General features: G+C 49.5%; 7 protein-coding genes across 9 annotated transcripts; 3 read left to right on the top strand and 4 right to left on the bottom strand.

The window, feature by feature from the left end:
• Positions 1 to 93: 93 nt before the first annotated feature.
• FVEG_06888 (hypothetical protein) lies at positions 94 to 1,235 on the top strand. Its single transcript, XM_018895321.1, has 4 exons — positions 94 to 231; positions 289 to 683; positions 729 to 890; positions 941 to 1,235. Exons 1-4 carry the CDS (start codon positions 185 to 187, stop codon positions 1,117 to 1,119), a joined length of 783 nt encoding a protein of 260 aa, XP_018752554.1. The 5' UTR covers positions 94 to 184; the 3' UTR covers positions 1,120 to 1,235.
• On the bottom strand, positions 1,026 to 2,156 carry FVEG_06887 (DNA-directed RNA polymerase III subunit RPC8). Its single transcript, XM_018895320.1, has 5 exons — positions 2,003 to 2,156; positions 1,851 to 1,949; positions 1,699 to 1,795; positions 1,491 to 1,641; positions 1,026 to 1,442 (listed from the first exon to the last, which is right to left on the bottom strand). The coding sequence occupies exons 1-5, from the start codon at positions 2,012 to 2,014 to the stop codon at positions 1,220 to 1,222; spliced, it is 582 nt and encodes a 193-aa protein (XP_018752553.1). The 5' UTR covers positions 2,015 to 2,156; the 3' UTR covers positions 1,026 to 1,219.
• A 149-nt stretch (positions 2,157 to 2,305) lies between these two features.
• FVEG_15952 (hypothetical protein) lies at positions 2,306 to 5,348 on the top strand. The gene is made up of 2 exons (XM_018905180.1): positions 2,306 to 3,732; positions 3,779 to 5,348. Exons 1-2 carry the CDS (start codon positions 3,077 to 3,079, stop codon positions 4,590 to 4,592), a joined length of 1,470 nt encoding a protein of 489 aa, XP_018752551.1. The 5' UTR covers positions 2,306 to 3,076; the 3' UTR covers positions 4,593 to 5,348.
• On the bottom strand, positions 2,746 to 2,955 carry FVEG_15953 (hypothetical protein; the record flags this gene model as incomplete). Its single annotated transcript, XM_018905181.1, has 1 exon — positions 2,746 to 2,955. One exon carries the CDS (start codon positions 2,953 to 2,955, stop codon positions 2,746 to 2,748), a length of 210 nt encoding a protein of 69 aa, XP_018752552.1.
• On the bottom strand, positions 5,255 to 7,414 carry FVEG_06884 (hypothetical protein). Of its 3 annotated transcripts, none has more exons than XM_018895318.1 (2): positions 7,064 to 7,414; positions 5,255 to 7,000 (listed from the first exon to the last, which is right to left on the bottom strand). In XM_018895318.1, the coding sequence occupies exons 1-2, from the start codon at positions 7,067 to 7,069 to the stop codon at positions 5,822 to 5,824; spliced, it is 1,185 nt and encodes a 394-aa protein (XP_018752549.1). In that variant the 5' UTR covers positions 7,070 to 7,414; the 3' UTR covers positions 5,255 to 5,821. The 3 variants fall into 3 exon arrangements, with proteins under 3 accessions (XP_018752549.1, XP_018752550.1, XP_018752548.1); XM_018895319.1 differs by having other exon boundaries at positions 5,255 to 6,993; XM_018895317.1 differs by having other exon boundaries at positions 5,273 to 7,379.
• A 136-nt stretch (positions 7,415 to 7,550) lies between these two features.
• On the top strand, positions 7,551 to 9,227 carry FVEG_06883 (50S ribosomal protein LP2). Its single transcript, XM_018895316.1, has 3 exons — positions 7,551 to 7,781; positions 7,877 to 8,049; positions 8,104 to 9,227. The coding sequence occupies exons 2-3, from the start codon at positions 7,891 to 7,893 to the stop codon at positions 8,275 to 8,277; spliced, it is 333 nt and encodes a 110-aa protein (XP_018752547.1). The 5' UTR covers positions 7,551 to 7,781; positions 7,877 to 7,890; the 3' UTR covers positions 8,278 to 9,227.
• A 153-nt stretch (positions 9,228 to 9,380) lies between these two features.
• FVEG_06882 (hypothetical protein) lies at positions 9,381 to 11,007 on the bottom strand. The gene is made up of 5 exons (XM_018895315.1): positions 10,735 to 11,007; positions 10,490 to 10,681; positions 10,327 to 10,431; positions 9,765 to 10,270; positions 9,381 to 9,715 (listed from the first exon to the last, which is right to left on the bottom strand). Exons 1-5 carry the CDS (start codon positions 10,882 to 10,884, stop codon positions 9,523 to 9,525), a joined length of 1,146 nt encoding a protein of 381 aa, XP_018752546.1. The 5' UTR covers positions 10,885 to 11,007; the 3' UTR covers positions 9,381 to 9,522.
• Between the last annotated feature and the right edge of the window lie 975 nt (positions 11,008 to 11,982).

Raw genomic sequence — 11,982 nt, 5'->3', positions numbered from 1 at the left:
GCTGCTCCAGGGTCGATAGTGTACCGCCACCAATCAAGCAGCTCCGCTTACATGTGGCGTCGGTTGCCTTGATTCATGGCTATTTGACGACGTTGAACCTCACATCTCCAACAACTCCATTGCAACGCGACATCAGCTTCGCCTTTCCCAACGCTGCTATTCCACGTTTGCAACTATCGGCATCATGGCGCAAGCTCCGGTTCAGACCCTTCATAGGGATCCTCAGTTATTGTTCGTCGCCTCCCGAATGGTCCGCTAATGGACGAAGCCACTAACTGGAACTTGTAGCTACTGGATCCTTATCCCGATCACCATTGTCATGGTCTTGACTGGTGTTCTCCGTCATTACGCATCTGTCCTTATGGCGACCGCACCTAAGAAGCAGGACGAAAAGGCCATGCGTGAGCAACGCTACCTTGCTCGGGGTGTAGCTCTTCGAACCAACCACCATGTCCTCTCACAGAAGGCTTTCGAATCTCGACGTGACGTTCTGACAACCAATTACGAGGCTGGAACATACCTTAAGGAGCCCGATCGCAAGGGCCAACCTCCTGCTAACCCTCTGTCCGATCCCAGCGCTATGGACGGCATGATGGGTATGATGAAGAACAATATGGCTATGATTATCCCCAATACGCTCATCATGAGCTGGATCAACGCCTTCTTCAGTGGATACGTCATCAGTACGTTCATTCATCATTGAATCTGGACAATGCTAACCATCGCAGTGAAATTACCCTTTCCCATTACGATCAAGTTCAAGAGCATGCTCCAGGCTGGTGTTCAGACCAGGGAAATGGATCCTCGATGGATGTCCAGTATCAGCTGGTACTTCCTTTGCATCTTCGGCCTTCAGTTTGTTTATGTGTTCCTTCTTGGCAGTGACAATGGTAAGCATCCTGATTTGGCAAATCTTTGACCGTCCACTGACACAATGTAGCCGCCAGCCAGGTTGCCCAGCAAATGCAAGCGCAGCAGATGCCCAACCCCATGATGGGTGGTCCTGGACAAGACCCCCACAAGCAGTTCGTGGCCGAGATTGAGAACTTGAACGTTGTGGAGCACTACTCTGTGCTCGACAACGTTGAGGAACGTCTGTTGGCGGGTATCAAATCGTAGATTCATAGAACGAGCAAATGTACATACGCCAAATAAAACGCGGTGACATATTTTTCCTGGGCCCAAGTTCTTCCATAATTCCTCAGTCCATTATCCAACACTATGCTCCATCCCACCAGAGGCATACGCCTAATCCTTCAGCTGCCATACTGGCCTTGATGCGGTACGGAGTTTTCAAAGGTGAGTCTTCGGCTTGTGTTGGTCCAGCAGGGGCTTGGTCATGCCACTCTTCATCGATCACTTGAAAGCGAACCATCTCATGGTTATCATAGAAGAGTCGATCCTCGTCGAGATTCCAGATCCAGAGTTGTTCGCTGTGGTTGCTACACGGTGTTAGCACATGCATATGCAAATCATCACGGGCTTCTCACTATTCAGCACCCTCTGGTAACTCCTCAAATGGCACAAAGATATCGTCGAAAAAGTCTGTTCTCAGATTGATGCCTGCGGGTGTAGAGCTTCGTATTCTGCCAATCATGACTTCACCTTTGAAGGGACGGAATACGACCATTCGAAACTCAGCTGCGCGATGCTCCGTTAGTTTCACCACAAGTTCAAAATGCATTTACTTCAACTCACTATTCACGTTCACCAAGCCTGTTCCATGGCCAATAAGACCTTCCGAAGCCCACTGCAAATCGTACAAGCAGATACAAAGTCCAATCTTTTGAATAACCTGCAACGCCCTGTTAGTCACGGAATCAATTTGCGATGCGTAAAATAAATCTCACTTTATTAGAGTATTTGGCATTGATATTGTCTTCGATTGCGTCTATGCTGCGCTTGGAGAAATCCTCCGGCGCAATTTGCACCAAGTCGGCGATCTTCGTCTAAACAACTTATGAGTTCTTCATTCTTGCATCCATAGCAGGGCGAAACAAACCAGGATGAACATTGGAACACGGATTGAGGGTTAAATGAGCTATGTGAGTCTTTTGGTAAGTCAAGGATATAAAGGAGATATAAAAGATCGCTCAAGGCTTATGAAAAGAGATTCAGCTCTATGAAGTTCTTGCGTACCAGCCCCAGGGTGTTTCTCAGCGTCCAAAGAACCTTGAAAGCGGCAGAAAAGAATGTCAGTACCGCTAAGCCTCTTTTGTTTGAATTGGAGCTCCGAGCAGCTCACCGCCTTCCAGAAGAAGACTGATACACCAACCGCGACTGCGGTGTACAGGGAAGTTCGTCACCGTCTGGCGCTCCAGAGGAAGCTCCTTCCGTCTTTCAATCATTGTCGTGCCATCTTTTTTTTTGGAAAGGGCATCACAAACGGGCAACTGCAATCCAGGTGCCATTGCCCCAATTACCGGCTTGAGAGTTCCAACAAGATATTTTAACTCTGATTCCTACTCTCTTTTACTCGAATCATTTCTCATTTTATCTTATCCTACGTAAACTTTTACTCGGTCATAGCAACTTCCTAGATTTTTTACCACTCCCGACTTTCGTCTCACTGAATCCCGACACTTCATCGAGTAACTTTGCGAACAGACAATCGATCCAATTACAAACACACGCTTTCAAGCTTCGATCCCCAGCTGAAAATCCGACTTAGCCCTTCGCGATCTTCAAATCCTGACATCTCAGCATCGAACCCCCTCCGTCTACTGCCACCAACACTTATCTTCACTATGTCAGGTTACGGTTACGGTCCACCTCCGCCACCGCCGCCTTCTTCTGGTGGAACTTCAAGTTATGGGCCACAAACTCCATCATACCCTCAACATGGCCAGGGTCGAGGAGGGCATCACGGACGAGGACGCGGTGGCCATTACAATGGCGGTCGTGGAGACTACCACGGCTCCCCTCAAGACCATTATGAATACAATGGCCAGCCATATCCTCCCCATCACAACCCGCCCCCTACGGTGCCGCGCATCCCCCTGCAGGCAGCTACCCTCCGCAGCCTCAATGGGGACCAGAGCACGGGCATCCTCCCCATGGGCATCCGCAAGGTTCTATGCCTCCAGGCAATTACCATCCCAACTATCCTGCCCAGCCATACCCTCCCTCCCAATACCCCCAACAACCACCTTACGGCGCTCCACAGGCCTACCCTTACCAAGGGCCACCTCCCCCAAACCAGGCCCAGTGGAGTGGTGCTGGACAGCCCCCTGGAGGCCCTTATAGCAACGGGAGAGGGCGCGGCGGTTACAATGACCGCAATGGCCCAAAGCCCCCGTTAAATGGTCCCGTGCGACCTGGGTATGAGCATGAAGCCATGCCACCAGCTAATGGCTATGGTCAGCCCTATCCTCATGACCCACGAGCAGTTCACTATCCCCCTCCTCAGTACCCGGCATACCCTGGCCCCCCTCTGCCCCCTGGTCATCATCAGGACGGCTACTACGGCCACAACAGCCGCCGCGGTAGAGGAGGATTCCGTGACGGGAACACACGAGGTCGTGGAGGTCACCATGGAAATGACAAGTCACGTCACCAGAAACATGGAAACAACGAATCTGCTCATCATAAATCCGAAACCCCAACTTTGGGAAAGAAGAAGAAGCGCAAGACCAACACTCTTGGCCTCACCCCTGGTGTGGATTCGGAGTCTGAAGATGACGAAGGTGAGGAGAAGGTTTTGACGGACTTGATCGGACAAGAAACACTCAAGTAAGTACTAGTAGCCCTTCCGCTATAATATTGCTAACAGTTATAGTGTGAAAGATGTTGCCTCTTTCCTAGCGGAGAGAAAGAAGCATTTCCCCACCAAGGCTCGCGTAGAAGCCAAGAAGAATGCCGAGTTGGCACAGAATGGCGAAGACAAGGCCTCCTCGCTAGAAAAACAAGCCGACAAACTCAGACGACAGTTGCGCAAAGTTGAGTCGTCGATCAAGCGAAAGCGAGAACAGGGTGACGAAGGTGACGAGATGCGAGACCCATCAGAGGAGTCATCAGATGACGAGCCAGAAGTTATGTCTACTCGTGCCCATGTTGCTCCTCCGCCTCCTCCGCCGGCCAAGAAAGCCGACGTATCCAAGCACTGCAAATATTATTCCACTGGTGGAACATGTGGCAAGAAGGGCAAGTGCCGCTTCGTCCATGACCCTGAAGTCCGCGAAGCAGCCATGAAGGATCGTGAGGCCAACAATGGACGGCTCACTATTCAGCAACGTTTGATTCTCAACGACAAGGAGCAAGAAGATCTTACTGTCCTTCAGTCAATCCAGTATCTTCGCAAAAAGGGGCTCATGCAGCCTAAGGAGCCTGAGGTCAAACAGGAGACACAGCCAGTCAAGGCTGACCTACCGGCCCATCCGCCTCCTTCAAGCCTTCTTCCTGCTGCATCGGCGTCACTTCCCCCTCCACCTATCAAGAGAGAGCCTAACTTACCTCGTCATAACCAACCTCCGTCCATCATCCCTAGTGCCAACGGTAGCAGCACTCAGGGAGTCAAACCATATCAAGGATGGAACTTGAGGCCTTATGGAAGCACTGGTGGGAAGTCGTCCAAGAGTGACAATCTTCCTTGATCAACTTATGTCACGGTGCTGGCCTGATATTGTTTTGACCGATATCTGAGCCGTCAGATTGTGGCTTGGTACCCCTTAAAAGGATAGTTGTCCTGGCCTGGAATCCCATTTCCCTATATACTGTGTATAAGTATAACAGCCGATTCTTAACGTCGAGCTTACTATGGATTGTCTGCACCTTTTTCACGCACTCAAACGATGTCAGGTTGTCTAAACATTGTTCAAGACCATGGCTATATCAGTGGCGAGCTTCACTGAAGATTATTTACCACATTTGTTGCGACATTCATGGGGTGCATTGCTTTTGGATTGGGCTGGAAAATGAGGCGTTATTTAATCAGTCAAGGGCATTAATGGCGTCTAAATTTTAGACTTGTTGGGATCGGAAAAAATATATTTCATGCTTCTGTTTTGCGTATTGCCCAGCCAGTCTTTCTCAGCATGAATAATTGATCTACCCATAGACGCCGCAAAGTTGTGGTTTTCGTGGTTACACGTCTAGTGTATCAACTGGTTTGTAGTAAAGTAACAACCTAGAAGATATCCATGATCGCGCGAGTGCGCTGTACTCTCCAAGTTTGTGCTAATGGCCTAGCGATAGAATGAGGAACTGAGGTAACAACACCAGAGTCATAAAACCAGATCACCTTGAGATAGAAAGTCATGCGTGTAGGATAGGATGTCGTAGGAATCGTGAGGTTTAACAATTACTTCTAGACAACGGTATCATTGTGAAACGTTGTCTACATATATCCATCTCTGTCTACAGTACATCCACTTCACCATCCCTGGCCAAAAAAGCTCCAATGATTTCATCCCCTTCTTGTCTTTAATCCATCCGCATCGCCAGTGTCCTTTGCCAAAACCATGCAAACCACCCCTGAAAATGAAGACGTAACAAAAGAAAAATAAAATTGGGGAGCAAAGATGACAACTCCGTCGCTAATGTAGCCCCTGAACCTAAAACAATCGGAAGCAAAGTGCAAAAGGGTGTAGTTGTGAAGATGTGGTGAAAAAGTCCAGCTCGTGAAACGCCCCTTGCTAACAAACTCCTTGACCGTTGCTTGCGTATGAAGAAATCTCGAGTAAAGAAGAATGGTGCAGGTATCCAAAGGTGAGTAAAGGTTGGTAATGTCCGATGCTATGGGAGCAAGCTCCAAGCACCATAGACCCAGCTGAGGTGAGTGACCAGACAGATGGCACAAGGAGACGTTGAGATGTTTCCATCATCAGCGCCGACCACGCGAGGCTTCCAAGGCCTGTCGCTTACGAGCCTCTTTCTCGGCTTTGAGTTGCTTCTCGAGCCGCTCTTCTTTGAGATCCTCGAGCTTGGCAAGTCGCTCTGCTTGCCGCTCTTCGTCGTCGATATCATCCATGCCAGCCTCCATATCTGAAGAACCATCGGAAGCATAATCATATCGTGGACCACCGTCGTCTTCTTCATCGTCATAGTCAATAAAATCATCCAGATCCTCGTCATAATCGTCATCAAATCGTGACTTTGAACGTGATGGACGAGGAGCTCGCGGGGCACTGAGTAATGCACCACCACGAGGGGTTTCCTTCTTCTTCTTGCCGGCGTCACTTCCTGGTCTGGGTCTGGCTGTGCCAGTATAACCAGTCGTAGCCATGGCAGCCTTCTTCACCTTCTTGGTCTCTTCCTCAGGGGGTGCGGCTCTACCTGATGACTTGCTGCCGGCCATCTTGCCACGTTCTGCCTTTGACGGAGGTAGGGGTTTTCCATTGCGCGGATCCCTTCCGTTTCCAGACACAGGTACACCATTCCGTTGAGTTGGCCTTTGGCCTGGTTTCGCTGTACCGGAGTAGCCTGAGTGAGTAGATGCTGGACGTTGCTTCATGTTTTTGGCTGCTCGAGGATCGACCTTTACAGGCGGTTCATCTTTGACCTTCTTCAACGCACCACCTTCAACCTTCTTGTGTTGGATTTTGCCAACTTGTCCCATTGATTGCTGGGCCTTCTGAGCCCGAGCAAGAATCTCAGCGAAAGACCCCTTCTTCGGTGGTGCTGAAGGTGCGCTGGCAGGACCAGGTGACGGTCTGCTGGGGGCAACAGGCTTGGAGACCCTGTTACCCCCATTCATGGGTTTGGACGACAAGACGGAAGGTTTACTACTACCATTCGAGGGGTTCGAGGGTCGTTGTGAGGGTATCGATCTTTCGGCGGGCCGTGATGGAAGGTTGGGTCTTGAGACAGCAGTAGGGGATTGTGTCGTTCGTGGTGCCACAGTACTGGATAATGTGGTCACTCGAGGCGCCTTTGAAATACTCGATCGAGGATCATCGTCGGCCTTCCTTTTGGGTAACGTGTTGGACCGGACCAGGCCCTGTTTGGGGGGTACGGAAGATCCCTCATCACCACCGCTGATCTGGGCCAGGAGGTCTCCAATCTTGAAAGCCATGGTCAACTTTTTCCTGATACTCACGAAGTTTGCCTCCGGGGAGTTACTCACCGGCATCGCGTCGTTAATGTAGTTAAAAAAAACTTTAAAAAAAAATATCAGTTGACTCGAGTCCTCAAAGACAGAGAGGAACAAGTAGCCTCAGGCGTGGCTTGTGAGTCATTGAGCGGCTGGCAAAAGCTTGTTCACTCGGTCTGTCGTCAGGCACTTTTTTGACGTCGTTAAACTCTCGAGTTTAAGACTTTCTGGTGATAAGAGGCGCAGAGTCGATAGAAGGGCTATTCGTGGTCGTATTCGCTCGAAAATCTCATCAAATACGCCTGAAATACAGGCGATCACGAAACAAAAGAAGAGGAAAACACACAGTTAGTGAAGAGCAAAGAATCAGTCAACAGCCAACTTTATGGGCGAGGCCATGAAATCAGGAAAGCGCCACAGGCCGAACGCAGTCACGTGGGGAATGTGGTGTCTGTGGCGGTGCGGCTAACGGATCCGGCGTTTGTCTTCTTCCGATTTCTCCCCGCCATGACCCTCTCACGTCTCAAGTCTCGAGGTTCAGGTGCATTCGGCGTGAGTCTTGCCCAAAAAACCCCGCCACACGTGACCACACTGTCGCCAAAAGTATTGGTTCCCACACGATCAAAAATCGATCGCGAACTTTTACTTTTTGGCACACCGAACAACCTCACCACCGAACTCGAAGGTTTCAGTCTCCGCCCAATTTGCGGTTAAAGTGATTGATTTCTCGTGTTCTCTTCCAACTTCAGATGTAAGTATATAACTGTGCCTTACCCCCCCTGGTTGGACTCGACGAGTTGCAACATCTTTTCAACAAGAACTTTTTTCTAACATCTTTGGAATCAGAAACCACTATCAAAATGAAGCACCTCGCAGCTTACCTTCTTCTCGGCCTCGGAGGCAACACCTCCCCCTCTGCCGCCGATGTCAAGGCCGTTCTCGAGTCCGTTGGCATTGAGGCCGATGACGAGCGCCTTAACACCCTGATCTCCGAGCTCGAGGGCAAGGACATCCAGGAGGTAAGATTCAAGGATGATCGCTACGAGACTGTAGTGTACTAACATATCATTCAGCTCATTGCCGAGGGCTCTGAGAAGCTCGCTTCCGTTCCCTCCGGCGGTGCTGGTGGTGCCGCCGCTGGTGGTGCTGCTGCCGCTGGCGGTGCCGCTGAGGAGGCCAAGGAGGAGGAGAAGGAGGAGGAGAAGGAGGAGTCCGACGAGGATATGGGCTTCGGTCTCTTCGACTAAGCGATCTCCATCTAAAGATCTGCACGGTTACGCCCCCTCACGAATTTCGAAGATGCTACGCACGGGTTGTTTACCAGTTCTTACGTGTCTCTGGCGCGGATGGATTGGCCACTCATGGCTGGATTGGGTCTCTGTAAAAATGGGATAAATACGGTCTATGAAAATTAAAAAGGCGGTTCGGCTCTTCGAATATTTGGTTACACTGTGAATGATCTTGTGTGAAAGCATGTCTTGGTGTATTGTCATGCTTGGTGAAGCCACACCAACTGGTTCTAATTAGGGTTTCTGGCATACCATACTTTGTCAAGTATGACTGTTCGGTCTGGCGGCGTGTGGCATCACACAACTTACCCTATGACTGATGATGATATAGAAATGATTCTCATTTCTTTGGCCAGTTCCTCTGGGCGTAAAACCTCGAGGCCTTGGTTCAGGGGCCCAACGACGGTGAGTGAACCAACCTCCTGAGTTCATTGTGAAGTCGTCAGTACAGTGCCGTGTTTCATCACCTCAATGACCCTCAAATTTATTGGCATTTTCTAAGCAGTTGGCTGTTTGTGCATAACATTGGCTTGCTTGGTCAAACTGCACTGATCATTGCTCGACCATGTGGTATTAGGCGATGTCCGTAGTGTGCAAACATCACGAGTCTCGTCAGTCAATCACGACTTGTTACAAGTCGTCAAGCGTTTTCTTTGTTCTCATATGACCTCGGCGGCTCAAGTCTCTCTTCATCTGATGATCAAATTGAGGTTGAGGATCTGAGACTAGGCATTAACCTCAGCAATTTCAGTACCAACTGCGAATTCTTTGTTGTTTCGAGTCAATCTCCCAGTGCACGATTCAATTTCATCTTTTCCAAGTCTTTGTTTTCCAGCAGGTTTCGATGAGTTTTGCATCTATGGTTGGTGCCTTTACATCTTGAATTTGGTACACTTTAATAAACTCATATAGTAAAATAACTTATTGTTTTTATAGTAGTAACAAGCTATAATTGTGAATGACTGAATCTAAGTCAAGGGTATGAGGTTTGAGATATCCCTAAGCCATCCACAAGATTAAACATCTCTGATATCGTAAAGTATAACTGAGTTTTCACAAAGCACAAAAACCGCATCATCACAAAATGCTTTCCCTTACAGAACTCCCGTGTAACATGATACTCCCGTTGAACGCCGCTTTATAGTGATTCGCATACACCGTAACATGTACGACCTGCCTTGTTGGATTTCGTATACGTGACAACTATTTCGTGGGATGGTATCCCTGCTCATCCCCGTTCCATGAAAATCCCCTTCCGTCATTGTTGTTGTTGTACGCGGGGAGAGGAGGATGGTTGGGGTCTGGAGAGCCAGGGAGTTCCACGGGGGCGACTTGCTCGTGAGGCTTGGGAGTTGTAGCGGGAGAAGCGGCCATGGGTGGGTGATGATAACCCTCGCTGTGAAGGGTTAGAACAAATTGATGAGAGTCAGAACAGAGAAACTTACTGGTATGAGATGGGGGTTCCATCTTGAGCGACCATGCCGGGATGTGTCCCATAGGGAATCGAGTGGTGAGGGCTGAGAGGAGGGCTCTGGCCGTAAGGAGCAGCCACAAGACCAGGGCTCTTCTGAGCAGCCCAGGGATCAGCGATACTTGGGTGAGGCGAGTAAGGGTTCTCGACAACTGGAGGAGCAGGAGGAACGCTGTTGCGAAAACTCTTGCGATAGGCCTTGTCGAAGCCACCTCGTCGTCCACAAAGGTAGAGAAGAGCACCAGCGAGGAGAAGAACAGCAGCACCACCAACGGCAATACCAGCGATGGCCCCAGTAGAGAGAGATTTTTTACCGCTTCCGCTGCTCTCGTCATCTTCATCACTGTTATCGGCGGTCGGTTCAGATGTTGCGCCAGTGGAAGTTGACTCTCCCTCCTTTGGCCAAGGGTCTCCGGGTCGTAGTTGCATATCGACATCCTTTGCCTTCTTAAGCCATCCTTCAATTGTCTCATTTTTGGACTGTTGGATGTTATGTTAGTTCATGAGTACCACGTATGTAAGAGTGCATATCTTACAGGGTTGACAACACCCATCATCTTATACGTGGAGCATGACTCTGGAGCTCCGCAGTAGAAGAAGATAGGCTCGGTGTTGTTTACACGAACTCTGTACCGAGGTCCCTTTGTTTGAGTGTTAATATCTTGTCTAGACTTGAGCTGGGAGACTTGATCAACTTACATCGTCGGTGATGGCCTGAACCTTTTGTGTGCCGCTTGAGAAACCCTGGCGGTTCACTCCGATATACTCATAGGGAATACATGGGTTGTCATAATCGCCTCGAATAATCCAGTGGTCCGTGGGGTAGAAGCGCCATTCAATAATGTCACCAACATCGGCCTTGACCTCGTTTGGTGTAAACTTGTGGCCGGACTGTATGCTAATTAGCATTGATGTGTCTTTATGTGCCCATGATGTCAACTTACTGCTCCAACATTGACAGTGTGTGTTACAGCCTCCCCAGATGAAGTTCCTGTGGAAGACTCCTCAGCTGTTGCTGTAGGTTCGTCTGTTGTTGTCTGAGCCCAGGCCGTAGCGAGAGCCGCCGTGAGGACTAGCAATGATTTTGAAACCATTGTGAATTGGTTGAAACTGAGGAACAGCTTGGGTATAGCAAGCCAGGTTTCTAGGGTCAAGAGTGAAAGTGACGAAACAAGACAGAAACAAAACGAGAGAAAGAGGAGGAGTAGGAGTAGGAGGAGAAACGAGGCAGGAGGAGCTGAGTAATGAAGAGAGAAGTGTCACAGTCCACAACAGACGGGATCGGTAACCCTCGTCCCTTTTACCTTGCCGTTGTACCACGGCGAACCCATAGGGCAGTACATGACATGGCATGACAGGGGATGGGATGGGATGGGATGGATGATATTGGAGGAGGCAGGGCTAGACAAAGACGGGATAAGGAGGGCTGACAGCAGACAGCTTGAGCATCTCTTGGCTTTGGGTCAACAGACTAGGGGATGGGTGGCGTTGAGGGTGAGTTTCTGGGGGCTGAGGGAATGCACAGCTCTGCTTCGCTGCTTCGGTTCAGCACACCATCTGTTTCTATCTGTGGATCTGCTCTACGAGTTCCCGTGCCTACGGTACGTATATGGGCCTGTCTTGTTGGTGGAGGATGCATGGGTTGGAAGGTGAACAAAGGAGCCAAGATGGCCAAAGCCCGCTCACTTTCTTTCGTCTCTGTCTCTGTCTCTGTCGGCGATCCCACTAGGCAACTCAGCCCTGTTTAGATTGAGATGAGTATCACGAAGCATTGATCTTTTGCTGTCTTTTGGTTCTTTTGCTCGAGTGACGTTGCTGTAAATCATACTGTATATGTGTAAGTCGTGATCTCGGGCTTTGTTAGTTTCAAGATAGAGTTGGCCACTATGCTTGAGCCTAGACTTAGATTCTCCCACCACCACCAACCACTACACTCAACTAGTTAGTCTACGTACTGCACACTGCAGCACAGTAGAAAAGTCTTTCTCCCTCAAAGGATCTTCCTAATCTCCACTGTCAGCTTATTAGCCAAATTCGACTTCTGATTTACTGTGCTGGACTCAGACTGTCGAACCAGGTACCGTACCGACACAGTCAGCACTATCCAAGGATTATATGCAGGGAGGTTCTTTATCCGACCGGTCAGCACCAGCCTCAACTAATAAGCATCACTTTGAGGTTGCATTTTTGCT

Source organism: Fusarium verticillioides, chromosome 7 (genome assembly GCF_000149555.1).
Source record: "Fusarium verticillioides 7600 chromosome 7, whole genome shotgun sequence".
NCBI lineage: Eukaryota > Fungi > Ascomycota > Sordariomycetes > Hypocreales > Nectriaceae > Fusarium > Fusarium verticillioides.
Note: the sequence above shows the minus strand (reverse complement) of the source record. Positions and strands in the feature narration are given on the sequence as shown.

Bases quoted from the DNA above. Each gene is read 5' to 3' on its own strand.
- FVEG_15952 (XM_018905180.1), top strand. From the start codon at position 3,077: ATGCCTCCAGGCAATTACCATCCCAACTATCCTGCCCAGCCATACCCT. The intron at 3,733-3,778 runs GTAAGTACTAGT...TAACAGTTATAG, and splicing joins ATCGGACAAGAAACACTCAA to TGTGAAAGATGTTGCCTCTT.
- FVEG_06882 (XM_018895315.1), bottom strand. From the start codon at position 10,884: ATGGTTTCAAAATCATTGCTAGTCCTCACGGCGGCTCTCGCTACGGCC. The intron at 10,682-10,734 runs GTAAGTTGACAT...ATTAGCATACAG, and splicing joins ACACTGTCAATGTTGGAGCA to TCCGGCCACAAGTTTACACC. The intron at 10,432-10,489 runs GTAAGTTGATCA...ACTCAAACAAAG, and splicing joins TTCAGGCCATCACCGACGAT to GGACCTCGGTACAGAGTTCG.
- FVEG_06888 (XM_018895321.1), top strand. From the start codon at position 185: ATGGCGCAAGCTCCGGTTCAGACCCTTCATAGGGATCCTCAGTTATT. The intron at 232-288 runs GTTCGTCGCCTC...TGGAACTTGTAG, and splicing joins CATAGGGATCCTCAGTTATT to CTACTGGATCCTTATCCCGA. The intron at 684-728 runs GTACGTTCATTC...TAACCATCGCAG, and splicing joins CTTCAGTGGATACGTCATCA to TGAAATTACCCTTTCCCATT.
- FVEG_06883 (XM_018895316.1), top strand. From the start codon at position 7,891: ATGAAGCACCTCGCAGCTTACCTTCTTCTCGGCCTCGGAGGCAACACC. The intron at 8,050-8,103 runs GTAAGATTCAAG...CATATCATTCAG, and splicing joins AGGGCAAGGACATCCAGGAG to CTCATTGCCGAGGGCTCTGA.
- FVEG_06884 (XM_018895317.1), bottom strand. From the start codon at position 7,069: ATGCCGGTGAGTAACTCCCCGGAGGCAAACTTCGTGAGTATCAGGAAA.
- FVEG_06887 (XM_018895320.1), bottom strand. The intron at 1,796-1,850 runs GTGAGATTTATT...AGGGCGTTGCAG, and splicing joins ATGCCAAATACTCTAATAAA to GTTATTCAAAAGATTGGACT. The intron at 1,443-1,490 runs GTGAGAAGCCCG...AACACCGTGTAG, and splicing joins TTACCAGAGGGTGCTGAATA to CAACCACAGCGAACAACTCT.